The 26,923-nt window shown below is 54.0% G+C and overlaps 3 protein-coding genes across 7 annotated transcripts; all 3 read left to right on the top strand.

Moving 5' to 3' along the window:
- The first annotated feature begins 196 nt into the window (after positions 1–196).
- ZNF593 (zinc finger protein 593) lies at positions 197–1,286 on the top strand. The gene is made up of 3 exons (XM_045545909.1): positions 197–606; positions 824–886; positions 991–1,286. The coding sequence occupies exons 1-3, from the start codon at positions 407–409 to the stop codon at positions 1,130–1,132; spliced, it is 405 nt and encodes a 134-aa protein (XP_045401865.1). The 5' UTR covers positions 197–406; the 3' UTR covers positions 1,133–1,286.
- Positions 1,287–6,206: 4,920 nt separating this feature from the next.
- CNKSR1 (connector enhancer of kinase suppressor of Ras 1) lies at positions 6,207–16,063 on the top strand. Of its 5 annotated transcripts, none has more exons than XM_045545904.1 (21): positions 6,207–6,361; positions 8,584–8,741; positions 8,844–9,025; positions 9,611–9,695; positions 10,122–10,163; positions 10,259–10,363; positions 11,030–11,089; positions 11,179–11,247; positions 11,583–11,684; positions 11,764–11,834; positions 11,916–12,010; positions 12,114–12,229; positions 12,307–12,337; positions 12,743–12,915; positions 13,866–13,939; positions 14,109–14,180; positions 14,449–14,522; positions 14,673–14,734; positions 14,830–14,929; positions 15,003–15,184; positions 15,466–16,063. In XM_045545904.1, exons 1-21 carry the CDS (start codon positions 6,310–6,312, stop codon positions 15,730–15,732), a joined length of 2,172 nt encoding a protein of 723 aa, XP_045401860.1. In that variant the 5' UTR covers positions 6,207–6,309; the 3' UTR covers positions 15,733–16,063. The 5 variants fall into 5 exon arrangements, with proteins under 5 accessions (XP_045401860.1, XP_045401859.1, XP_045401858.1 ...); XM_045545905.1 differs by having other exon boundaries at positions 6,208–6,361; positions 11,916–11,989; XM_045545903.1 differs by having other exon boundaries at positions 11,916–11,989; positions 14,449–14,734.
- Positions 16,064–16,768: 705 nt separating this feature from the next.
- CATSPER4 (cation channel sperm associated 4) lies at positions 16,769–26,546 on the top strand. Its single transcript, XM_045545901.1, is given in 12 exon segments — positions 16,769–16,802; positions 16,890–16,982; positions 16,985–17,067; positions 17,469–17,612; positions 19,001–19,102; positions 21,845–21,942; positions 22,116–22,236; positions 22,443–22,576; positions 23,882–24,056; positions 24,745–24,956; positions 25,278–25,443; positions 26,114–26,546. Coding segments are annotated over 12 exon segments (1,416 nt in total). The 3' UTR covers positions 26,168–26,546.
- The last annotated feature ends 377 nt before the right edge of the window (positions 26,547–26,923 follow it).

Here is a 26,923-nt window from a genome sequence, read left to right as displayed (position 1 = left end):
AAAGCGTCGCACCCCCACCGCGGAGTCTAAGGTCTGGGAACTAGGAAGGGATGACAGGGCCAGAGGATGGCGCGGAGGTACGTCGGGCCAGGCCGGAGCGGGCAGGGCAGCGGTGCAGTCGCGAAGCCCCCGGTGTCCCGCCCCGCCGCTCCCCAGCCTAGGGCCGCGCGCGGCGGTGCCCTCCCGCGGGCAAACTGCGTCAGGCCGCGCCCGGAGCTCCGACACCGCCGGCCGCGGGCGCCCGGGGGCGCTCAAGCCGCCGGCCGCGCGAGTGACGTCATCAGAGGCGGTCGGGCTGAGCCTGCCGCGCCCCCCGGCGTCGCGTGACGTCGTTGAGCGGTCCGGAAGCTCCCGCACGTGTGCTCCCTGCTCTGCTCCCAGCCCCCTGGCCCGGCTGTCACTCGCCATGGGTCGCTCCCGCCGGACAGGCGCGCACCGAGCTCATTCCCTAGCTCGCCAGATGAAGGCGAAGCGGCGGCGGCCGGACCTGGATGAGATTCACCGCGAGCTGCGGCCGCAGGGTCCCGCACGGCCCCTGCCGGACCGGGACGCCGAGCCCGACCCTGACCTGCCAGGGGGAGGCCTGCATCGCTGTCTGGCCTGCGCGTGAGTCCGGGCCGGGCCTGGCTTGGAGGAGGGTCTGCGGTATGGGCTGGGACATGTGAGGTCCGAGCCACGGGGACCTCTTGGGATCCCTGGGTCTGCCCGCCTCCCATTCCTTGAGGCCAGGATCCTGGCGTCAGGGAACAAGCTAGAGTCAGGGAGATAGGCATACCTCAGAGACATCACCTCCTCACTCTCTTCCTCACCCTCATCCCTACAGGAGATACTTCATCGATTCTGCCACCCTGAAGACCCACTTCCGATCGAAAGACCACAAGAAAAGGTATGAAGGAGTAAGGAGGATTGATGGATGAGTGCTCCGCAGGCAGGTCTCGCAGGCAGGTCTCGCACCTGTCAGCTCCCAACTCCTACTCTTCTTTCCCCCAGGCTGAAGCAGCTGAGTGTCGAGCCCTACAGTCAGGAAGAGGCTGAGAGGGCAGCGGGTATGGGTTCCTATGTTCCACCCAAGCGCCTTGCAGTGCCCACAGAAGTGTCCACCGAGGTCCCTGAGATGGACACGTCTACCTGACATGGTCTGGGGATGCAGGGCAGTGGAGCTGTTCATGGACAGTGATGAATGGACTAGGCTGGGAGAGAATGTGCCAGCTTCTTTTGGCCCTGGGCTTGGGGAGTGGATGGCCTCTTCTGGGTGCCCTGCCCCCAATAAAGGAACTGGACAAAGAGGGCTTGCCTCTGACTGTCTAATTTCCAGGCCACTGCTCCAGACTCCTGCCTTGGAAGGGTTTCTCTACTAATTCATATGTATAGGCACCTGGGTGTCTATTCTCCACTTGGTCCAGCTTTGGAACCTGCATCCCTGCCTTCCCTCCGGGATCCTGGTATCTGATTCGGAGCCCCCAGACGAAACCCAGGTGCAGTGTGGAGTGGGGATGTAGGGCCAGATTTATTCTGTCCTACTCCAATGAGGGTGCAGACTGATCCCCGGAAAAGAAGTGGGCTCCTGAGATTGCAGCCCCCTCTCCGAGTCACTTACCCCCAGGGCCCAGGTGAGAGGCTCCCTGGTGCGTCATGGGGCCTGTGGTGGCCGCCGCCGCTGCCCCACCATCTTCCAGACAGCATAGCAGGAGCCGCCCAGCCCGAGGACAGCCAGCAGTGTAGCCACAACCCCAGCCAGCGGACTCCGGGGCTCTGTCTTTAGCTCCCCGGCTACCTGCATCTGGGGTTGCACAGCGGGTGCGCTTGAGGGGTCATTGAGACTTTGGGAAGATGGGGAGTGGGAAGGGGCTGAGAAGCTGCAGCTAGGTGAAGGAGAAATGGACACCATTGCTGCCCCAGGGAGATTCCACCCCAATCCTCTCGCTTCACTGCCCATCTGGGCCCTCGCTGCTCAGGCGGCAGGGAACGTGACAGCCTGGCTGTTGGGGGTGTCAGACCAGCCATGGTAGGGGGCGGAAGGGGTCAATGGCGCCAGAAGCCATCTGTCAAGGGTACTTACCTGTAGCACCCGGAAATAGCCAGGGGTCAAACGCCGAAATCGCATGGTGGGGGGCACTGGTCTCTCTGGCGGCCTGTGGGGTGGGAGCGGACGTGAGGACCATTGGTGTTTGTGGTATCAAGAAGTGGAAATCAGGGTATGGGGGTCCCTGACCTCCTGTATGCAGGAGACCCATTCCCTCAGAGGATGCTCACCCGTGCCTGCCCGCCCAGGTCTGGCAGGGGGCGGGGCAGCTGGACCTTTAAATCTGGTCCCTTCCCCCACTGCCTGCAGTCCTGCCAGCCCTAGGAGCAGCTGTCAACAGAGATCAGCATCAGGCCTGAGCAGCACCTCCCCCACCCACCAGGGAGACCAGGCTGGGTAGGCAGGAGAGGCCTTGGCTGGCAGCGCTCAGGAGTCCCGGGCCTGGACCAGTTACTGGGCGCCCAGGTACTGGGCGAGCCTCCCTCAACCCTGGTCTAGGCCCTGTCCCTACCTCAGATGATAGGGTGCCACCAATCAGCATTCAGCAAAGGAGGGGGCGGGTCCCTTGTTGGCCTTACTCTCAACAGTGCACCTTTTTTACTTGGTTTCTGTGAGATCAACCTCCCCTACCTTGAGGGAGGGCTCATTTCACCTCTTTCCCCAAGACAGTTCCTATAGGGACTTCTCTACTCTCAGCTTGGGGACAACAATAAAAGGAGATCTGCATATACCAGTTAACACATTGACTGCCACACTAGAAAAAAACTTTTTTTCCCTGGGGCCGTGGTGTTTTGCTTTGTTTAAATAAAATTTGTATTATGGTGTATGGCCATGATGTTTTGTTAGGAAAATAGAATAAATACTTCGAAGGCTGGGCAGGGTAGCTCATCCTGTAATCCTAGCACTTTGGGAGGCCAAGGTGGGAGGATTGCTTGAGGCCTAGGAGTTCGAGACCAGCCTGGGCAATAGACCCTGTCTCTAAAAAAAAGGAAAAAAAACTTCAAAAATAAAATGATCTTTTTTAATTTAATGAAAAAATTGTTATTTTTGTTTTCTGTGTGTGAGTTATATGCAAGTCACATGGCGCTAGAATCAGTTTTTACACTGCATGCCAGTTGAGTTGTATATGACTCACGACATACTTATTGAATTTGTTTCAGAGAATTGAGTCTTCATATACTTCATGAGGCCCAGGCTCAAAACTAGTGTGAGTTAAATACAACTCATGTGCCAGTTAATGTATTAAGAAAGCTGTCCATGATATGTTAAAAAATACTAGCTGATTGTGCTGGAATTGTTCTAAGCACTTTACATGTATTATCTCATTTGATACCAATCATCTTATACGATGAAAAAGTGCAATTTGCAGAATAGTATGTAAATTATCTGCATATAGAGAAAATGGAAGAATACCCAAACAGCAGTAACCCCTACTAGGGAACAAGATAGAGACATTCTGGGAAAAGGGCATGTGCTCCTTTCACTTAATAACTTTTGAAATTTTTACAGCCAATATGTAGAACCTTAATGTTCATAAAATCCTTTAAAATAGAAGTTGCCATTTACTGTGCCCCTAATTGCGTAGCCCTGTCAGGTGCTGGGGGCACAGAGTAAGGCACTGTTGTGGTTGTTAGGGCCCCAGTCTTTTTAGGGAGTGAATGGGCATAAGACAGTGGTGGTAAGTTCTTGTTGATTTCTCCCCTACAGGAGTGTGAGTTCAGGGAGGGCAGGGGCTGGCTGGGTTCTCACCTCTGTCTCTGGTGCCAGTTTAGGGTAGGTATTTGATGAAATTGGGATCTGTGTCTACCATGACAAAGGCTCCATTAGAATTTAGTAGACTTTCCCAGAATGCCTTGAGGAGGCTGCTATACAAAGAAGCAAAAATGTTAAAGAAGGGTGCAACACAGAATATACGAGAGACACAGTACAGGGTGTAAGGATGTGAGGCAAAGGACAAAGCCAGATGTACAAACAGTGTGATTTATGAAAACAAATAAATAAATGAAATAATAAAACAAAGGAGAAAGCCAGAGAGGTGAGAAGGGTATTGCAAATTTGGAGCCCGCTGGTTGACAAAGGTGGCAAGGCTGGTGACCTGGAGAGCTGGAGTCTGTCCCCCTTGAAGGAAGAAGCTGCTGATCCACTCTTGCTGTTTGATGACAAATGTAAAGGTGAAATTGGATCCCCAGAGCTCACCAAGTTCCAGAGAAGCTGGAGATCTCAGTTTGTATGTGAAATTGTTAAATGACGACAACTACGTGGGCCACCTGTGGACCAAATTCAGACTTGGGTCTCCGGTTACAGGTAAGATCATGACAGGCTTTTAAGGCTGGGGGCACTCACAGGTAGAGATTCCAAAGCAGGTGACACAGTTGGAGGGGCAGGTTCTGGGATGGCCTCCCAGGCCCTTCCCCACAGAATTAAAGCAATAATAACTCAGATCTACCCCTTATTTTGGATTTCAAAGTACTTAGAGGATGCTCTCACAGCTCTAAGGTCTAGGTATCCCCCTTTTAGAGAGGAAGAAATAGGTTCAGAGAGGTGTAGAAATTGGGCTGAGTCACACAGTAATTGAATGTGGAACTCATTCCGTCTGGTTTCAAAGTCCTTGATTCTTCTGGCCTGAGATGATGCTGATGATGAACATTTAGTATGTGTCAGACATGTTTCTGAGATGAAAGCTCTTACCCTGGAGTTCAGAATTCAAGAGATACATAAACTCAGATGAGAAAAAATTACATTTTTATTTTTACTAACCTCTAACCAAAATTTACCATTTCCTGCTATATATATTGAAGTAATAGTATGTTTGGCTTTGTCACCAATAGAAATAACAGATGTTTTTGTATTAAATTGTTATTACAAGTATCTCAAAATGTTTATGCTCATAACTATTCCAAAACCATGGTAATTATTAACCGACCACTAAATCGCACCTGATCACCTCTCTGTTTCAGGCACTCTTGTGATATAGCTGCCATTGTTTGGGCACCTCTGTGCCTATTAGTAGTTCAGTAACCAAATGGTGAATCTGCCTGTTCTAGCTCCGACTTCTCCATCACTCTTCTGCATCTCCTGTCTTTAGTTGTTTGCTAATCAGCATGAGAGGAGGTGAGTCAAAGACCACCCCGCAGTTTCATGTTTTTATTCAAGCTGAGCAAAAACACACTGATGTCATTAAAACAGGACAATTTAATTTGCCAGTCTTGTTATTTAATGTTAATAAACACAGATTACTATGTCATAAAGTTGTGTTTTTATTTTCTTTTATTTCACTTATTTATTCAGTTTTTTAGAGATGGGATCTTGCTGTTGCCCAGGCTGGAGTGAAGTGGCACAAGATCATAGCTCACTGCAGCCTCGAACTCCCAGACTCACGGGATTCTACTGCCTCAGCCTTTTGAGTAGCTGGGACTACAGGCATGTGCCACCACGCCCAGCTAATTATTTTTATATTTAGGGATGGGGTCTCACTGTTGCTCAGCCTGGTTCTCAAACTCCTGGCCTCAAGTGATCCTCCTGCCTCAGCCTCCTGAGTTGCTGGGACTACAGGTGTGAGCCATGGCACATGACATAAATTTGTGTTTTAAAATATATTTTGATAATAATTGTTCTTGTAATCATGAGTATTTTGTTTTAAGCGCTATTCTGAGAAAGGTTCGTTGGCCACACCAGATGCCAAAGGAGTTCATAGTGCAAAATAAAAGATGAGGGCTAAAAACTCCAGTTCTAAGAGGTTTTAGAGCTATTCACTCAGATACTCTGCACAGCTGCCCTATAAAGTAGGGACTATTATATCTGTTTTACCGACTGGGAAACTGAGGCATCCAGGTTAGGGTCAGCCCCAGGTCACACAGCCAACAAGATCTGGCACAGACACCCAGTGGCCTGACCTCCTAACCTCTGCTTTGTTACTGAGCTTAATGCTCCTCTGTGGCCCCTTTTTGGGGAGCCCGAGGATCAGTCCCACCCTGCGTTCTGAGGTCACTTTTGGGCGGGATCTCAGGCTGGTTTTGAGGGCGCTGGAGTCATACACCAGTGACACTGCTCCCTGGCCGGCGCCCAGCTGCCAAAGCCCTAGGCTGCCTGAAGGGCGGGGCAGGAGGCGGGCAGGTGCCGGCCAATGGCTGTCGCAGCGCCTCACCTGGCGGGACACGTGGGCCCAAGTATGCGCCAGCTCCGCCCCAGGCCCAGGTGGGCCCCTCCCCAGGCCTGGGCTTTGGGGGCGGAAATTCCTGTGCGGGCCAGACAGAGCGGGCGCGGATCCGAGCGGGCGGAGCTCGGCCATGGAGCCGGTAGAGACCTGGACCCCCGGGAAGGTGGCAGCTTGGCTGAGAGGTGAGTGGGGCCGGGGAAGAGTTGGGTTCAAGGGGGGCTAGGGGTGGTGTCCCGCCGGCAGAGGGCGGGGAGAGGAAAAGGAAAAAGAACCTGAGAGTCAGTCGGTTAGTCAGTCAACAAGTATTTTTACAGCGTCTGCCATGTACCAGGTCCTGTGCTGAGCAGGGGGATAGACGAGATGACCCTGGAGGGCTTGAGCACCCCGCAGGGGGTCCCCCATGGCTGCAGCATCCCCAGAGGCCGCCAGGGTGGCGGTGGGGAGGCGGTATTGTGTAAACAGAAGGGAGGCCTGGCAGGCCACGCCCACTCTATCTCCTTCATCTTCCCTGGCCCCAGGGCCCGGGAAGGCTGTTATTAAGCCCATTTTTCAGAAGCAGAAACTGACACACAGAGCCAGGAAGTGATTTGTGCGGTCTTGGAATAAGGCCTGCCATGGTGTCCTTTTCCCTTCTCCCCGTGAGAGAAATAGAAGCCCCGGCCAGACTGAAAGGGGTGACACAGCCCCGCCCTGGGGCTCCCACGGGAGAGGGGATGCTCGCAGGCTCAGGGAGCCCAGACAGATGGGAAAGGACACACACTGCAGACAGACTCAGAGACGTGAGAGCCTCTGACTGTGCAGCGGGGAGGGGAGAGGTGAGTCAGGCCGTCGCTCCCAGAGTTGGGAGCCAGAGCACACCGGGGGCAGGCCCGGGGTGACCAGCCTGGGTAAGGGCAGGGATTCAGGGCTGGAGTCAGACTCCTACACTGGCTTCCAGGCCTGGCTCCAGCACTCACCAGCTCTGTGACTGTACATCTTCAGTCTCTTGGCTGTGAAGTGGGAAAGGCTGCTCTGACCTCGTGAAGTGGACAAAATGAGCCTATCACGGCGAGGCTAACGTTTGCAGCTCAGTGTCTGGGTCTGCCGGGAGGGAGGCAGCCCAACACTTTCGGTGTACTTGGGAAAGAAGTTGTGCCAGGGCCCGTAGCCGTGGAGTACCAGGTTCACGAACTCCCAGCCCAGTGCTCGTAATTAAGGTCACACAGGGAATGAGGAAGAGCTACTGATCACTCACACACACGTTCCCCAACCGAGGACCGAGGTGGGGAGGGGAGGAGCTCCTTCAAAGTGAGCCAGCCACTTACCCTGTTTGTGTCAGTTTTCCCATCTATAAAACTGGGATAACAATAGCCCTTACCTCCTAGATACGTGGTGAGGATCAAATGCGTTGATACGCATAAAGCCCTTAAAACTTTGCCTAGCACACGGTAAGCACTCAGATATTTTTCTTATTTTTGAGTGTTTACCTTGTGCCAGGCACAGGCTAGGGGTTAGAGAGAAATGGTTAAGGCCTGCTCTTTGAAGCATCTGCAATAAAGTAGGAGAGACCAATGCTCAAGTGCAGGGGTCTGTGGAGGCTTAGGGCACAGTGGGAGCAAGAGGAGAGGCCCCCAGCCCAGCCTGAGAGTTATGGAAGGCTTCCTGGAAGGAGATGAAAACGAGTGTGAAGGAGCTTGAAGAACAGTCCCGGCACAAGGAATAGCACATGCAAGGACCCTGAGCTCAAAGAGCAGTCCAGGTGCTGCACGGAGTTAGTGCCCCGCATCTGGAGTGTTAAGCTGAGGGGCTGTGCAGGACGTTAACACCGGAAAGGCAAAGCCTGTAGATCATGGCAAAGTCTCTGGCAATAATCTGACGGCTGTTATTGACTGTCTACCACCAACCAGACAATGCTCAAGTGCTTGACATAAGTCGCCCCATTTAATACACACATGATTAGAAGGTAGGTACTTTTATTATTCCTATTTTACAGGTGAGGAAACTGAGGCACAGAGCAATTATATGAGCACTCAGGTCTCCATGTCTCCAATGCCCTTTGTTCTTATCGCCTATATCACTAGTTCTCAGACTTAGCATCAAAATCACCTGTAGGATTTGTTGAAATACAAACTACTGGGCCCCACACCTGAGTTCCTGATTCAGCAGGTATGGGGTGGGGCCTGAGGACTTGCATTTCTAACAAGTTGCCTGGTGAGGCTGGAGGTCTGGGGACCATCCTTTGAGAGACACTGCCCTGTGCTCTTCTGCAGGGGCCTCATGTGTGAAATGGGCAGAACACAGCCTGGGTGTCAGGGTTGTCATCAGGGACAGAGTGGAGGGAAAGGGGCTTTGTGGGAGTGAGGAACTGGCCTGAAAGGTCGTGACACCTCTGTTTCCCTGTATGCTGACCCCTGCTCTCCTCCAGGCCTCGATGAATCCCTGCAGGACTATCCCTTTGAGGACTGGCAGCTGCCTGGCAAGTACCTGCTCCAGCTCTGTCCCCGCAGCCTCGAGGCTCTAACTGTGTGGCCTCTGGGCCACCAGGAGCTCATCCTGGATGGGGTGGAACAGCTCCGGGCCCTGGTGAGTGAGTGCCGGCCACGGGCTGCAGCTTCCACCACCCTGGGGGTTGCTGATGGGAGGCTGGCTGCTGCCAGGGAGGTGACCTGCCTCCTTCTGGCATAGAGCTCCGGCCTACAGACGGAGAACCTGCAGAGCCTGACAGAGGCGCTGCTGGAGGGGACCCATGCCTTCCAGAGCTTAGTCCAGGGCCGCCTGGGGGACTGTGCCGAGACCCCTGCCGATGTCCTCAGTGCGGCTGTGGAGCTGGTGCGTGAGGCCCACGCCCTCCTCTTCTGGCTTAACAGGTATCTGGGGTGGGGTGACTGGTGAGGGGACCCTTACCATCCTTGGCCTTCTCTAGGGCCTGAGAGAGAAAAACAGAGCTTAGTTCTTGTTCAGATATGGCCGAGCAGGGCAAAGAGGTTAGTCAGTCTGTGCAGGGGCCTGGGGACACCTGGGTTCCCACCCCGCCCCCCAGCTTGTAATCACAACAGTCCTATCAACAACCATTGCATGGAGCTACCCACCCCCTTCACTGGCTGCTGCTTGTCCCACAGTTCCCACCTCAAATGTCACCTCCTTAGGGAAGCCTTCCCTGTTAGACACTCTCAGAGCTCGTTTCACAACGTTTGTTACAGTTGAAGTACAGTCATTATTGATGTAATTATGTCTTTAACATCTGTCTTCCCAGCGCCCAGAACTGGGCCTGGCACATGGTAGGCACATGACAAATAAGTCCTGTGCTAAGCTCTGTAGGTGTGTCAGTCATCTCCTCTGCTCCAATCCAAAACCCATCGGGACAGATATCAGCCCAAGTCTCAGGTGAGGAGGGATCAGCTCCAGGTGGTTAAGCACAGTCCCTTGACCACTGTGCCATCCTCCCCCACCAGGGACCTCTTCTCCCACTTAAATGACTTCTCAGCCTGCCAGGAGATTGGGGAGTTGTGTGGCGAGCTGGGCCAGGCCTTGCAGGAGGTAGGAAATCCAAGGGCCAGGTTTGGCCCATGCCCTAGAAACCAGGCCAGGCTTGAGCTTTTTATAACTTGTGAATCAGCCCAGGTTCGGGTGTGAGGGCTGGGACGAGCCAGGCAGGAAGAGAGCAGGCCCGGCTGCTGGGTACGGGGCGATGGGGCCTGGGGTCTCCTAGCTGGCAGGGGAAGCTCAGGAAGTTTGTCTCTGGAGGGGGTGGGAGGGGAAGGCATGGGTGGTGACTTCCAGGGGCCTGGTGTCAGAGGGATGAGCCCTTGGGGTTGAAACCCTGAGGCCCTATAGTTCTGGGCAGGGGGCCAGCGTAGGAGAAGCAGGGAGGAACTATGGGGAATGCCACCTGCCCCCAGGAGAAGGCACCCCCCTTACCACCCCAAGTCAGGGGAGGCCCCCACTCTCTCACTCTGCTTCCAGGACTGCCCAGCAGCTGCGAAAGAGAGCACAGTCCTGAGGATCGTGAGTCTGTGGGGTTCTGTGGGACTGAAAGGGATGCAGGGATTGGGGGGTCGGCTCAGACTAGACAGCCTGCTCTCCTCCCCCATTACCCCCAGTGCAGCCAGGTGGCCACAATCTGCCACAACATCCTGAGCTACAGCCCGGAGGAGCTGCTGGAGCAGAGGGCTGTGCTCGAGCGGCTACAGCTGGACGATCCTTTGGTGAGCCCTGACCTCTCATCTCTCACTTCTGACCCCTGGGCAGCTTTGTCTGGGCCCTGAAATATGGTCCAGGATCCCACAAAATCATTTTTCTTTTTTTTAGTTTATTGTTTTAGTTTTCTTTTTTTTTCCCCTTCTCACTCTTCCAGTTTGCCCAGAGTCCTGTACTGCTATGGCTGTGAAGCCTTTTTGTACAGATGTTAAAGTGTGGGCCCAGAGGACTTGCCTAGGGTCTCGTCTCACCATCACTCTGTACCTGCCCCATGCTGAGGGGCGGCACTGGCATGGTCTCAGGTGGTGCGATCTAGCCCTGGACACAGACCTGGCAGGGGCTCTGGGCAGGTCACAGGGAAGGGAGAGGACATGGGCCTGTCCACTTTAATCTTTGACCAACTTGAGAAACCAGAGCCCTGGCCCTGCCTATCCTTCCAGGAAGGTTGCTGAGAAGCTGGTACCTCAGAAACCAGTGTCTCCAGCTTCCCTCTGGCCCTTATTAGAGGAAGAGATGACAGAGGCTCAGAGAGACACAGCAAGCCCAGGGTCACACAGCAAGCTGGGGCAGTGCCAGCTTTGGCCAGCTCTTTCCCCAGTTCTACCCACCTTAGAGTCCTGGCACTGGCCCTGCTGCCCCCGAGCCCTGGGTGACTGCAGCCTCTGACTCTGCAGGGCCTGGAAATCCACACCACCAGCAACTGCCAACACTTTGTGTCCCGAGTGGGCACCCAGGTGAGAGCCCCACACCCTTCTCAGCCACCCACCCCTGAGCTACCTCATCCACCAGCCAAGCCAGCTTCAGGCCCCATTCCCCATGCCAGGGCACCACCGAGTCCCGACTGCAGATCCTGCCTGGAGACGAGGTTGTCCAGATCAACGAGCAGGTGGTGGTGAGTGAGGGCAGAGACGTGGTGGGAGGTGGGGGGCACAGGGTAGAGCCCAGGGCTGGGGGCAGGGAAAGCAACCAAGGGCTCTGCCCGATGGGGAGACCAGGGCTGTGGAAGCTGCCTTCCATGAGAGGGGCCAGCTCAGGGAGGTCCGAGCAGTCTCTGTAGAGCCGAGGTAAAGGGCTCAGGAGGCTCCCTGCAGGTGGCACGAGGGGAAGCAGAAGTGGGAGGCTCAGGGAGCTCTGAGCGAGGGCGAGAGTCAGCGGTTGCTTCCAAGCCCCCTGACCAACTGGATGCCAGACCAGTGTCTCTGCCTGGCCTCCTGTCCTGTACCCCAGGTGGCCTGGCCCCATAAGAATGTGGTGACAGAGCTGCTACGGGAGCCAGCTGGGGTCACCTTAGTCCTGAAGAAGATCCCTGTGCCGGAGACCCCCCCACAGGTACCTGCCCCTGCCCCCACCCCCACCTGCTTTGAGACCCCTGTCTCGGCTCCTTCACCCTGTTTCTGGTTGTTCCCAGACACCCCCGCAGGCCCTGGACAGCCTGCACCTGAGGAACCAGTCGCTGTCTCTGGCCTCCCTGTCTCCCAGGTAACAGGCTCTGCCCCAGGTGTGTCTTGGTGGGGGGACCATGGGACTCATCTCATCTCCCCCTCCCCTTGCCCTCCCCAGGGCCTCATCTGAAGACGTTTTTGCCTTCGATTTGACTTCAAACCCAATTCCTGGGCCCAGCCCTGCCTGGAGAGGTAGTTTCAAAGCCCTGCCAGGTGATGTGTGCCTGGTTCTGACCACTCAGTGCTGACACTACCCCACCCCCAGGCCTGGGCCTGGGCTCATGGACCTCCCTGCTCTCTCTTCCCTCCCGGACAGACTCTACCTCGCTTGATCCTGAGCCCCTGCCCACCCTCCCTGTGCCCCCAGCCACACCCCCAGCAGGGGTAGCAGAGACTCCTGAGGCTCCAGGGCCCCCAGGATGCCCTGACCAGGTGAGCTCAGGGCCTCAGCAAGGAGGGGTGTGGGCTCTGGACCTAGACCCTCTCTAAGCCCTTTATTGTCCTTGCAGAGTCCTGCTCTTGGTCGGAAGAAATCAAAAGGTATGAGGTTCACCTGACTGGGTGGGGGGTCCCCCCCATATGAGGGGCTCTTAGAAATCTTTACGGTACTGGGCGAGATCTGCCCACCCCACCCCACCCCCAGCCTCTCCTGGAAACAGCTGTTTCTGGGTCAGACAGACCTGTGCTCCCAGCCCAGGCCTTTCACCAGCTCTGTGACTTTCAGCGAACGGCTTATCCTCTAATCTTCAGTTTCCTCCTCTCTAAAATAGGAAGGGTCATCCCCACCCCATCACATCCCACATGTGATGACACATGCAAATTCTGGACACAGAGCGTGGATTGGACATCTCAGTTGGGGGGTGCTCGTGGGGGGAAGGGAGCAGGCTGGGGGGCCTGGTCGCCTTGCCAGCCCCTCCGTGACGGGGCTGTGCCACACTGCTGTAGGGGTGGCGACACGGCTGAGCCGCCGGCGGGTGTCATGCCGGCAGCTGGGCCGGCCGGACTGCGACGGCTGGCTCCTGCTGCGCAAGGCACCCGGTGGCTTCATGGGCCCGCGCTGGCGCCGCTGCTGGTTTGTGCTCAAAGGACACACGCTCTACTGGTACCGCCAGCCCCAGGTGAGACCTCTGTACACACACACACACACACACACACACACACACACACACACACACACGTAAGCAAGGGAGTCACCTCAAGGCCATGATTCTTCTCTCTACTCCATCCACTCCACCTGTGATCACAGGCAGGCCCAGACCTTCCCAGGCCCCAGGGTTCCCATCTGTAAAAGGGGGACTCTCTTCTGAGAAAAATGAGTTAATATGTATGTAAAAGCAGTTTGGAAAAGGTATCACAGGAGGTGTAGGGGAAAAATCACTTTTATTCTGCCCCTTCTCCTTTCTCTTCTAATATGTTGTCCATCCCAGTGATGGCCACTCATTCAGTTGTTTATTCATTCAACAAACATTGAATAACAAACAGCTGCTGTGAACCCAGTTCTAGGCTGGGCATTGGGGACACAGGAAAGAACTGGATGGTTTCTGCTCCCCCAGAACTTAGAGGCTAGTCAGGGAGTGGGATGAATAGACTCAAGGACAATGTAGGGAACATATGCTAAGATGAGCGAAAAGCTCAGGGGACGTGTGGGAGCTCAGCAGAGTTGTCTGGTTTAGCCTAAGTCCAGAAGCTTCTGAGAAAGTAACACCTGGGGGTTAGTCAGATGAAAAGGAGAAAGAAAAGCAGGAAGGGAAAACAGCGTTTGCAAAGCTTAGTGGTGTGAGCAGCTTCGTGTGTGTCTAGTGAAGGAACAAAGGCACCAGCAGGCTCCTGTGGCTGCTTCTCAGGACATCTCTGGCTCCCCTTTCCTGGCTCAGATGTATCCCTTGGCCACATCTCCTCCTCCCACACCAGATTCCTTCCCTGAGCCCCAGAAACTGAGAGATCTGCAGTTAGAGGAGCCCAGGAGATGCCCTCTCCCCTCCCCTGCCCTCAGGAGCCCCAGGGTAACTAGGAACTGCCTCAAGGGTATTGGGGTTCCAAGCTGGTCCTCTTGCTGTGATCCCCCCAGGATGAGAAGGCCGAGGGCCTCATCAATGTCTCCAACTATAGTCTGGAAAGTGGACATGATCAGAAGAAAAAATAGTTAAGTCCTGGGGTATGATGGGCTGGGGGGTGGGGAGAGAATGGGAGACAGGAAGGGTGACGGGGTAGGGGCGGGAGGCATGGCAGGTGGCTGGGATTTTTGGTCCAGCCTCTCTGGGCTCTGGCCGGGCACACCCAGGCTAAGTGAGGCCCCTTGGCTCCCTGGTAGTGTGTTCCAGCTCACCCATGACGTGTACAAACCCTTCATCTTTGCCGCCGATACCCTGACAGATCTGAGCATGTGAGTGCCGTCCTCCCCCGCCCTACTCCCACATGACTCCCAACCTCTGAGTGCTTGGGAGCTTGGGTGCAAATCCCAGCCCTCTGAGAGTGGTTGGTCAAGGTACTCCCTTCTCTAAGCCTCAGTTTCATCATCTATCAAATGGACAAATAAGAGTTCTTCCTTCTCAGAGTTGCTCTGAGGATTAAATGAGATGTTAAAAAGCCCCTGGCATACAGTAGGGCCTCAGTGAATGGAAACTCCCTGAGACCTGTTTGCTCCTCCATAGGTGGGTGCGCCACCTCATCACCTGCATTTCCAAGTACCAGTCTCCAGGCCGGGCCCCCCCACCCCGAGAGGAAGGTAAGTGTCTCACAGGGGTGGGTGAGAGGAACCCTCCCCTGACCTGTCTTTCCTGGGATGGGGACAAGGACCTCAAATACTCCAGCCCACTCCCCAGCCTCCCAATCCCCCCCAAACTGTGTGGGTTCCCACCTGCCTGTCCTACCCCAGACTGCTACAGTGAGACGGAAGCAGAAGACCCTGACGATGAGGCTGGGTCCCGCTCAGCTTCGGTGAGTAGGGGACGGCTGGGAGCAGGATGTGGGGGGTAAACAGCAGGGTGTGGAGCTCGGGCTGATCCCCTCCTCTCCTTGCGCCCTGCCTGCAGCCCAGCTCTGCTCAAGCTTGGAGTCCACTCCATGGAGACACATCCCCTGCAGCCACCCCCACGCAGCGCAGCCCACGGACTTCCTTCGGCTCCCTAGCAGGTGCTGGGCTGGAGTTGGGAGCTGGGCTGGGGGCTGGGTGGGCACATCCTCATTCTGCCACCCCCTCCCACAGACAGCGGTGAAGGGGCACTGGAAGGAATGGTACGGGGGCTGAGGCAGGGTGGCGTGTCACTTCTGGGCCAGCCACAGCCCCTGACCCACGAACAGTGGCGGAGCTCTTTCATGCGGCGCAACCGAGACCCCCAGCTCAATGAGCGAGTGCACCGTGTGCGGACGCTACAGAGCACACTCAAGGTCAGCTGGGGGGTGCTGGCACGGCAAGGGACTGGGCTCTGGCCTTCAGGTTCTGGTTTGTGGCTCTCAGCCCCACCTGGGCTCCGGACTGTAGGCTCAGCTCTGGGCTCAGCTGTGGACTGGGCCAAGTTCTAGGTCTGAGTCGGGATTTGAAGTCACATCTCGGCAACTTGTGCTAGGCTGGCCAGGTGCTGGGTTCTAGGCACTGGACTCCAGAGTTAGCTCTGGGCTTGTGTTCTGGCCCCCTCCCTGGGTGATCATGGCCCCTACTCCCCTCACAGGCAAAACTGCAGGAGCTGCAGGCCCTGGAGGAAGTGCTAGGCGACCCCGAGCTGACAGGAGAGAAGTTCCGCCGGTGGAAGGAGCAGAACCAAGAGCTGTACTCGGAGGGCCTGGGGGCCTGGGGAGGGGCGCAGGCTGAGGGAAGCTCCTACGTCTTGACCTCTGACTCCAGAGAACAGTCCTCTCACCCCCTGCCCTCTGATCCCGAGGAGCACTCCCATCTCTGCCCCCTGACCTCTCACCCTGGCCAGCACCCTAGCGCCTGACCTCTGGCCCAAGAACCACCTCAACCCCAGCCTCTGACGTGTCCAGGATGGAGCGTCCCCAGATTGTGCTCAGGGCCAAAGCAGCTAGTCCACGGTCTCGCCTCCACCTGGGCTCCCACCACTCCCACCTCCCCCGGAGGGGGGTAAAGTGAGCTTTGTCTCCCCCTTGCTGAAGAACAAACTCTCCCACCCCATCCTCAGATCTGTGGGGGTGCAGCCCTGCCCCTCAGCCCCTTGGCAGTTCTCCCCAAAACCAGGCCTGTACAGGCATTCTTTATTTGACATGAGGGGCACTCTGCAACCAAATAAAGTCAATTTCTCTAAAAATGAATCTATGCGTGCCTTTACTTCCATATTAAAATCAGGAACCTGCCCCCAGAGGAGACGGGCATGGGGGATGCTCTCAGCCAGAGGGTAGGTGGCTGGTCCCCCACGCAGCCCACTGGCCTGGGCTCTGCACAGAGCTCCACACCTGCTGGCTGCTGGGCAGCTGACCTGTGCTGGTGACGGCCCCATTCACATCCACCTCTCTCCAGCCCTTTGGAGGCCAGGGGCGGTGTCCTACCCCATCCCCATGGGGACTAAATGAGAAGCTTTCACTTTGCAGACGGGGAAACAGACCTTGCCCAGAAGGGCAGAGTGGGCAGCCCTGGGGACCGGGCTGGTGGGACGGGGGGAGGTGTGCAGGCCGAAGGCTGCCCTGGGGAAGGCCCTGGGCAGAACACCTCTCTCCTCTCCTCTGCCCAGCTTCACCCCAGCTTCGGGATCCTCGGCCAGGTGTGACTCCATCCAGGCTGCACAGAAGACTGACCTGCTCCCAGCAGCCTCTGACCCCTGACCCCAGCAGCCCCACAGCATCCCTGGCTTCCTCTGTGGAGTCGCAGGGAACAATGGGAGGAGCTCCTCTCAGGGCTGGAACTCCTTGGTGGAATGCAGAAGGCTGGAAGTCACAGAGTCCTCTGTGAGATCACCACGAGGGGGAGTGAGACTCCTTGGAAAGAAGTTTCTTTGAAGAGTAGGAAGAGACTGAGCAACCATGACTGATAACCAAAAGCCCTGGTGGCAGCAATCGTTGGACACCGACTATGTCAGACATGTGGCCCCACTGGTAGGTGGCCCCTACCTGGCTCCACTGCCCGCACTGGTGTCCTGAGGTGGGGTGGGGCGGGGTGGGGTGGGGCGGGGTGGGGTGCAGGAGGACCGTATGGGGTCTGGAGGAGCAGTAACTGCACTGATGGGCCCTCCTCTCCCCCGCAGAGGAGCACTCCCGAGCCCAGCGTGCAGCCAGAGGATCAGGTGCTCATCAACCGCCAGGACATCATGAGTAGTAGAAAGGTAAGGGTAGCCCTCACCCAATGATGGCCCTTCTACAGCTGTGCCCATGGGCAGCAGGCCCTCATGGTAACTCTGCCCCCCATGTCCCTAGAGGACCCTCCCCAGCAGTGACACCTGCAGCGACCTCCCCATGATATGTTAGTAACTGCCTTGTAGTACCCCCACAGGAAACCCTATAAATGGCAGTCATCACCCTCAGAGACCCCCAAAAGAGATCCTCCTACAATGACTTCCACAAAGAACCCCCAACGGTGACCCACTTTCAGTGGAGGGAGTGACCTCTACACTGATGCCCTCATTCCATGATCCCCTCTCACACACCCTGTTTACTGAGAGCAAACATCCAGGCAGAGGCCTCCTATGGTGATGCCTACCTGAAGGAAGGTCCTGCCCTCTCCCAGGACGCCTGGGACTTGCAGGAGCGCATCACCAGCTTGTACATCAAGCACCTGCTCCGACACCCCGCCTTCCAGCTGCTGCTGGCCCTGCTGCTGGTGATCAATGCCATCACCATTGCTCTCCGCACCAACTTCTCCCTTCACCAGGTAGGACACCAGGCTGACTCTAACTGGGAGCCTGGGGCAAGGCACTTGCTTCTCCAGGCCTCAGGCTCCTCATCTGAAGAGCTCCTTGGATGCTCTTCAAGGGTCTTTCAGCTCTGACCTTCTTGGGATCTGGAGATCAAGGAAGACTTCATGGTGGAGGGGGTTCTGGAGCCTGGCTTTGAGGACTGCATTGGATTTGTAGAGGAAGGGTAGGGGAAGAATGGCGTGAGCAGAGGCAGGCCAGTGGGCGCCCTGTGCAGAAAAGTATCCAATCTAATCAAGTGTTACTAAGGGAGAATCACTCTGTGCCAGGCCCTGACTGTGCTCAGTGTTGGGGTTCCAGGTATATAAGCACAACAGACCCAGTTCCTGTCTCTCACACACACACATCATTGCAAATGCCCGAGTAGCATCTAGAGTTCATGCAAGCTGAAAGAAGGCAATCAAACCTAATTTGGGAGGTCAGAGAAGTCTTCCTGGAGAAAGTGTCACTTAAGCTAAGATTAAAGAATGAGTATGAGTTGGCCAGGTAAAGAGAGGTGGGGAATAGTGTTTTGGGCAGAGGAAACAGCATGTGAGAGAGTTCTGTGTGTCCAACTTGCAGTCCACTATGACTTTGGTCTTATCCTTGATGCTTTAATTTCTCACAAGGAGTATACATATATGTATTGTGCTATTTAAAATCAATTTTTTTTTTGAAAGACAGAGTCTCACTCTGTTGCCCAGGCTGGAGTGTAGTGTCATTATATCTCACTGCAACCTCGAACTCCTGGACTCAAGTGACTCTTGCGCCTAAGCCCCCTGAGTAGCTAGGACTATAGGTGCATACCACCACACCAAGGTAGTTGGTTTTTGTTTTCTTTTTTCGTAGAGACTAAGTCTTGCTATGTTGCCCAGGCTGGTCTCGAACTCCTGGTCTCAAGCGATCCTCCTGCCTCAGCCTCCTATAGTGCTGGGATTATAGACATGAGCCACTGCACCCAACTTAAAATCAATATTTTTAAAATGTCCAGTGTGGTGGCGCCAAATGAATTCAGAGAGGTGTCCAGATCGCACAGGGTCTTCAAGTTATGTCAAGGAGGATGGCCTTTTTCTTATGTCCATGCAAAGCCAGGGAAGGATTTAAAGCATTGGAGTGGAGTGACCAGACATGTGTTTTACAGAACGTACACTGGATGGTAACATGAAATGACGTGTGAATGGTCTCAGCACAGTGCCTGGCACGCACATGGTCAGTGTGCTATAAAGGGAGCGACAAGGATGCTGGGGACCAAGAACAGCAGACATGCGGGCCTTTCCTCCCCAGCAGACGTCCTCTCCCCCTGGCTCACCCAGGCCCCGCTCCACTGACCTCTCTGCCCCTCTCTTTTTCTCTGTCTTCCATGTAGAAACACTATGAGTTGTTCTCTACCATAGATGACATTGTGCTGACCATCCTTATCTGTGAGGTTCTCCTCAGCTGGCTCAATGGCTTCTGGATTTTCTGGAAGGTGAGATCCTGGGCCCTTCCTGCCGTGGCCCCTCCCCCTCCCTGGGGACTGCAGTCCCTGCCCCTGTACTCCTGGCCCTACAAACTGAGGGTGTGTGTGTGTGTGTGTGTGTGTGTGTGTGTGTAACAGAGAGAAAGAGAGAGACGGAGAGAGGGAGAAAAAGTGTTAGTTCTGAGACATGTGTGATGTGGCAGTAAATAACTTGTACCAGAAGTGCAGCCTCCTCCGTGGGTTCCAATTCCAATCCCTGCTCCAGCCCAGCCTTCCCCAGCTCTGAAGTCTTGAGCAAACCTTCATTTCCTTGTCTGAGAAATGGGACTGAGAGCATCTCCCTTAACTTACAGGGCTCTAGAACAGGGGTCAGCAAGTTTTCTCTGTAATGAGACAGATAGCAAACACTTTAAGCTTTATGGCTACACAGTCTCTGTTGTGACGACTCACCTCTGCAGATTTCCCCCATTCACTTGCTTTCCTCCTGCTCACAGACTCACTCAGCTGTCTTCTCCTCCAGGAAGTCTTCCTGTCTTTCCCAGGCTCAGGGGGGTTGCTGCTCTGTGTCTCCATGAGGCTATGTGCTTATTTCTCTCTTGTGGAGTTAACATTTACTGCCTATCCCTCCCCCTCAAAATTGTCTTTGAGCCTAACAGCTCACAGAAATCCTATACCCTCAGGAACTGGCTTCGTGTATGGCATATGGCAGGAACTCAATACTGACAGGACACAGGGATGGCCGTGTAGACAGGCAGACTTGTATCTGCCGTGTGTCTGTAGGCGCAGACTCACTGAGCTCGAGAGGCCAGGAAGGCTTGTGTTTATTGGACTGCCCAATAAATTTAAGAACTTTTTTTCCATTAAAAAATAGTTTCCCTTCAGTACCCAAACTAAATTAGTTTTGAAAAATAGTTTGCCTTCAGTATCCAAACTACATTAGTTTTGAAAAATAGTTTTCTTTTTGAATATTTAATACAGATACATATTTGTCAAAACTATATTGACAGGTACACACATGTATGTAGTCATTATTGTGGTAAAAATAAATAATTTTTTTTTCATGACAGAGTCTCACTCTGTGGCCCAGACAAGTGCCATGGCGTGAGCCTAGCTCACAGCAACCTCAAACTCCTGGGCTCAAGCGATCCTTCTGCCTCAGCCTCCCGAGTAGCTGGGACGACAGGCATGCGCCACCACGCCCGGCTAATTTTTCTATTTTTAGTAGAGATGGGAGTCTCGCTCTTGCTCAGGCTGGTCTCGAACTCCTCAGCTCAAGTGATCCTCCCCTTTTGGCCTCCCTGAGTGCTGGGATTACAGGTGTAAACCACTGCGCCCAACCCCTAAATAATTTTTTATAAAAGGTACACCCAATTCTTGGTTCCTTTCCTGTCCCTTCATTTCCTTTCCCCCACCCCCATCCCTCTAGGTGATCTTTTTATTTTTGTTTCTTTTTTTTTCCCTTTTTAAAAATTTTATTTCAGGCCGGGCGCGGTGGCTCACGCCTGTAATCCTAGCACTCTGGGAGGCCGAGGCGGGTGGATCGCTCGAGGTCAGGAGTTCGAGACCAGCCTGAGCAAGAGTGAGACCCTGTCTCTACTAAAAATAGAAAGAAATTATCTGGCCAACTAAAAAAATATATATATAGAAAAAAATTAGCCGGGCATGGTGGCACATGCCTGTAGTCCCAGCTACTCGGGAGGCTGAGGCAGTAGGATCGCTTAAGCCCAGGAGTTTGAGGTTGCTGTGAGCTAGGCTGACGCCATGGCACTCACTCCAACCCGGGCAACAGAGCGAGACTCTGTCTCAAAAAAAAAAAAAAAATTATTTCAGAATATTACAGGACTTTTAATATCTTTAGGCTCTTGTTTATCCTCCAGTATTTAATTTTATAGTCATCAGCAAGTATGTACATACTTTGAGTCCTCTCTTTCCTAACAGTAGCGTACTATAAACACTATTCTGTACTTTGCTTTCGTCACTTAACAGCTCCTGCCAGTCTTTCTGTACCAGTACACGGACATCTGTCTCATTTTTCTTTTTATGGCTACACAGGATTCCACAGAATGAATGTGCCATAGTTTATCCAACCAGTCTCCATTGCTGGACACTTTGGTTCTTTTCAACCTTATACGAAAGTCAGTTTGTGCCTTTATCAGAGTAGCTGTGGGTCACATTTCTAGAAGTGGGATCACTAGTCAAATTTTTCAAGCATGTGAGCCTTCTCCCCCACTCCCATTCCTGTGTGAGGGAGTGCCTTATTGAACAAGAGGCTTTCTCCCCTCTACCATGAGAGCTATTTCACCTCGGAACTGACTGCTGAAGCTGTATTCCTTGATGTTTTTGCTAGTATTTATTTTCACTTTATTATTATTAGTAATTGTAGTGTGTATCACACAAATAGGGGCAGCCAAATGTTTTTGGGTCACTTAACTGTAAGGCAAGGCCATTTTCGGCAGTCCACTAGCCAAGGTGGGTGCTTAACTCAGGGACCAGCCATGTATATGTAAGGGTCTTCCCTGTGTGTCTCTGAGACTGCACTTGTCTGTTGACACATGCATGGAACAGTGCATACACATGTGTTTTGTGGCATGTTTGGGGGCCAGCAGGGTAACAGCAGTGGATGGTAGCTGATTATCCCTTTTCTAAGAGGGACACTGAGCACCCCCATCCTTGGGGTGTAGGGAGGGCAGACTCAGGATGCCCCCCATGGGCTGGGCCTGACAGACCCCACTGAGGCTGGCCCACCCCCAGGACGGCTGGAACATCTTCAACTTCCTTATCATCTTTATCTTGCTCTTGGGGTTCTTCATTAACGAACTCAATGTCATCTCTATCAACTATACCCTCAGGTGAGCGGGGAGCTCTGGAGAAAAGAAGGGACCTGTCTCGAACCCAGGAATGAAGTTGGGGGGTAGTTACCAGCTGCGAATCAGCTCTGCCTCTCCAGGCAGTTGGTGGGAGGTAGTGAGGAGGGAGGGGTCTGGGAAGGGCTGAGGGGTGCCCCTAAGAGGCTCTGCCACAGGGCGTTGCGTCTGGTGCACGTGTGCATGGCGGTGGAGCCCCTGGCCCGGATCATCCGCGTTATCCTGCAGTCGGTGCCTGACATGGCCAACATCATGGCCCTCCTCCTTTTCTTCATGCTGGTCAGTGCCCTCCCACACCCCAGCTGCTCCCCTTCCCTGATCAAGGCCCCTGGGTTGTTGGGAATCGAGGGTATCTGGAGGAGAGGAGAGGCCCTAGGGCCTGAATCCCTGAGATTCCCCTGGCAACACTCATTTGCATCCATTTTCCTGTCCTGTCTCTGAGGCCCTTGGGCAAAGCCTGGGTGGGGCTTTGGTCTCTTCCGCAGGTGTTCTCTGTGTTTGGGGTCACACTCTTTGGTGCATTCGTGCCCAAGCATTTCCAGAACATGCAGGTTGCCCTGTACACCCTCTTCATCTGCATCACCCAGGATGGCTGGGTGGACATCTACAGTGACTTCCTGTGAGTACTGATGGGGCTGCCAGGCCCTCATTCCAGCCTGGCAAGGAAGGGGCCGGGGCTCCTATGGGCCAGGGAGACTGAGGGGGAGAAGGGCTGTCAATGGGAGTGGGGGCTCCAAGGGTTGGAATGAGGACGACCTGGCAGAAGAGGGGTTCCCAGGGCTTTAAACTGGGGAAAAGGAAATCCCTGGGGTTGGTTCCTCTGGGTTTGTGGTACCTAAAGCCTTGTCCCCCTTGAAACTCCACACATTCAACGTCCTACCCTTACCCTGTTGTGGAGACTTTACCCGTCCTGCCAAACTGCTGGGTAGCTGGGCCTTGGACAGGAGAGCCGGTCTGTAGTTGTGCCTAAGGTTACAGGTCACCGTCCCAGCCCACACTGGAGACCACAAACCAGCCTGGACTCCTGGGAACTTCAGGTCTCATTTCATCTATTCTGAGACCTGCTGCCCAGGTCATTTTTGGTCTGTCTTTACCTCTTTTCCATGAAGTCTAAGCCCTATTTCTTTCTAGTCTACTCCAGGGAGTGGGTCCCCTTGACTGATTTCTTTTTATCCTTCAAGCCCAGTAGGTAAAGGGCTTCTGTAGTCACCCATTATAATATAGTTAGTGGAAAAAAAATCACAGACCGCACAATAAAGTTGAACTGTGCTCTTGAGTCTTTGTTCCACCAGACTAGTCATGTGACTCTGGGCAAGTTAATTCATCTCTCTTCTGAGCCTCAATTTCTTCATCTGTAAATTGGGGATTACAATACAATATTAACTATGTCATAGATTGCTGTGAGGATCAGTAGACAAAATCTATATAATATAAATCTCTTAGCATAGAGCGTGGCACAGATGGCTTCTACTTTTATTAGATAGATAGAGAACAATTTGGGGGAAAGATGTTGTATGTAAGATTTACAAGAGGGTATTAACAGTGAGTAACTCAGAGCAGATGGAGTTTTATTACCCATATATTTTTCTTCTGATGTTTCTATAACATAATGAGCTGGAATTATTTTTTATAATAAGAAAAACATGAATGAAGAATACAGCTAATAGATTAAACTTGATAATGCTGACGTCCAAATCCCTACCTTTCAGCAGGGTTGGCCAGAGAACCACCCATGTCCGCTAACATAGCAGGTGCTCAGCAGAGAGCAGCTGCTGAGACAGGAGTAGGGAATTAGACCTGCACAACAGCAGCGACACAGGCAAAAGTCCCAGTAGGCCTTGGGATGATTTCCCCATTTCATAGATGAGGAATCTCAGCCTCAAAGAGCCAGGGAGGTTATGGGACCCCTGCCTGCCACCCCCAGGATGGAGAAGAGGGACCACGCAATGGAGTATGGGGGTGCCATCTACTTTACCATCTTCATCACCCTCGGTGCCTTCATTGGCATCAACCTACTCGTCGTTGTGGTGACCACCAATCTGGAGCAAATGATGAAGGCAGGAGAGCACGGGAAACGGAAGCAAATACAGTTTAGCGAGGTGCGTATGGGATGGGGAGGGCAGAAGGGAGGAGAGGAGCGGTAAGCCAAGGTGGAGGCCTGGAGACAGCAGCCCCCCACCTTGAGCGCTCACTCACCAGCTGGGGCTTCTGAGGGTGTCAGTTTCCTAGATATGTTTCTATGGCAAGTCAAAACTGAGCAGCTGGGTGACCTTAGAACATTTAAACAATCTAAGCTTCAATTTTTTTCTCCTGTAAAATGGGAATAACAATAGTACCTATTTCATAGGGCCATTATGAGGATTATAGGGGTAAATAAACAGTGCTTGGCACATAGTAAACACTCAATAAATGCTAGCTACAGTATTATTCACTCAGCAGGAGGGGAGGGTAGAGGAGTACTTCCGAAAGGGTAGAGGCTAAGAGCCTAGGCTTGAAAGTAGGTAGGGCTTTAGAAGCTTGCTGGGTAGGATTTATCAGGGGTGAAATCTAAGAGAAGGGGCAAATGGTGAAAAGGGTGAGAATTTCCGAAGAGGTGGAGGAAGGGCTTGTGGATTTGAAGTTGAGCTCCCACAGCAAAGCAGGGAGGCTAAGACTGGTTGGAGCTGAAATGAGGGGCATTAGAACTTCCCAGTCCTAAGAGACTCATCCTCCCTGAAGCCAAGCAGGAAAGGTGAGAGGGCATGCCGGCCTGAGCTGTCCATGTCCTCCCTATTCCCCCCTCCCCAGGTAGATTCAGAGGACGAGGACGGAAGCAACCAGCTGCCACTGGTGCACTGTGTAGTGGCCCGCTCGGAGAAATCTGGTCTTCACCAGGAACCGTTTGTGGGGGGTCCCCTGTGCAACCTCTCGGAAAACACATTAGACAACTTTTGCTTGGTGCTTGAGGCAATTCAGGAGAACTTGACGAAATACAAGGAGATCCGAGATGAGCTCAACATGTAGGGGGGCTACTGGGGGTACCCCCAAGTTCCATGAGTCAGGGATGGGTGGAGGCTCAGATTCTTCATCTAGTCTCACGCCCTCACCTGGGACCAAGAGAGGCTAAGTGACTTGCCTAGGGTCCCACGGCTTATTGGCGGAGGAGCTAGATTCCAGACCTCCCGGTTCCTCCCATCTCACACAAGGGCACAGCTCCTCCCAGGTCTCTATTAGGGCTAAGAGGGAGGGTGGAGGGAGATGCACGCTAGGGAAGAGGTGGGAGGGTTGCCTCCCTCCTCTGCACCCCTCCCTCCCCAACGCAGTCCCCGCTGCACCTGCAGGATCCTGGAGGAGGTGCGCTCTATCCGCTTCAACCAGGAGCAGGAGGAAGAGCTGTTGCACAGGCATGTGTCCGCGACCATGTCCATCCAGAGCAAGTCCTCTATGGACATCCGAGAGGTGACTAACCAGCAAGACTTGCTCACTGCGCTGGCTAACAGGGATAAGGTATGTCTTCCCTCTCCTACCTAGTCAGTACTCACCGTGACATTCCACTCAGCCCTGCCCCGCCCCGCCCAGCCTCTGGCCCATTTGTCAAGGTATCTTCTCATTCCAAGATCTGGTCTGCCTTTTAAACTCCCACCCACCCACCCACCGCAGCTGTCACCAGGCCCCCAGCTGTCACCGCCCCCATGGGGTTAGGTTCCACACTTCCCTTCTCCACCAGGCCACACCCCCTCCCATCAGGCTCAGTTCTGGCCAGTTTCTTCTTCAGTGCCTTCAAACCTACCCTTTTTTAGTGTGTGTGGCTTGAGCCAGCGCAGTTCATGCACAGTGGCACATACCTAGGCCCACTGTGGGCAAAGGACCCACAATATCAATATTGATATCAAACCGATCCTATCTAGGGTGCATAAAAGCAGCCTCCTCCTGAGGGAGGAAGCTTCTGGAGAGAAAAGGGCATGCAGCCACGTTAGTTTCTTTCTCTGCCTCCCACACCATCTGACTGGGATACAGCCTGGGCTCCCCAGCTCAGAGGGGGCGCTAGGGAGGATCAAGTTAGACCTACTTCCCTGGGAGGCCTGGCCCGGGCAGCTGTTGAGACTGGAGGAGGGGAGTAAGGGAGGGGCTGCTATGTCAGGGTAGAGGACTGAAAAGAAGACCTGTTGGTTTGCAGGCTCAAGAGTCTAGCACAAACATGCTCCTTAACAAACACAAGAACAGTTCCTGAGAGGCCGAGACAGGAGCCAAGGGACCTGCGCACACACACCCAGCCACTGCATTGTCCTGCGTCCCTGGCTTGGCACAGCCTGGCCCACGCCCGTCCTCTCCCTCACACCTGGGCAGAGGCCGGGGGCTGTGAGGGCAGCAGCAGCTGCAGGGCTTGTGCCTGTGAGCCCCAGGTCCAGAGGAGTCAGGATGGAGGAGAATGACCGGCAAGAGTGGGAGCCCTCGCGGCAAGGGCGAGCACAGAAGGGGGTGCCGGGCAAGGCAGCCAGGATTCGGCCTAAGGGTGGGTATCCTGGACCCCTGCTCTAGCTGAGAACTGGGTGGGGCCTGAATGGGCCCAAGCATCAAGAAGAAGAATGCAAGGCCAGTGGGGCCGAGCATCTGCGTATCAACAATAAAGTTTTATGTTGGAATCAATGTGTCTCATTGGTGATATCTCCAACCCCTTGGGGCACTTGCCCCCGGTCTGATGAGGAAGACAGATCTTGCCCCTCAAAAGCCTGTTTGTCTGATGGGAGAGTCACAGACTGACCTCAAGAGCTTCCAGTCTAGTGGGAGAGAGAATCACACCCCTGAAAATTTCTGACTTAATGGTAGAGACATAATCCCTGCCCTTAAGGTCCTAAATTTTGGGGGGTAAAGTCTGGTCCTCATGGTTGGGAGACTCTGTCTGATGAAGAAGACAGCTTTACCTACACTCTCCTTGTCTAAAGGTGGAGACCATCCCTCACTCTGGGCAGTCCTAGTCTGATGGTGT

This window comes from Lemur catta, chromosome 3 (genome assembly GCF_020740605.2).
Source record: "Lemur catta isolate mLemCat1 chromosome 3, mLemCat1.pri, whole genome shotgun sequence".
In the NCBI taxonomy this organism is placed as follows: Eukaryota; Metazoa; Chordata; class Mammalia; order Primates; family Lemuridae; genus Lemur; species Lemur catta.
Note: the sequence above shows the minus strand (reverse complement) of the source record. Positions and strands in the feature narration are given on the sequence as shown.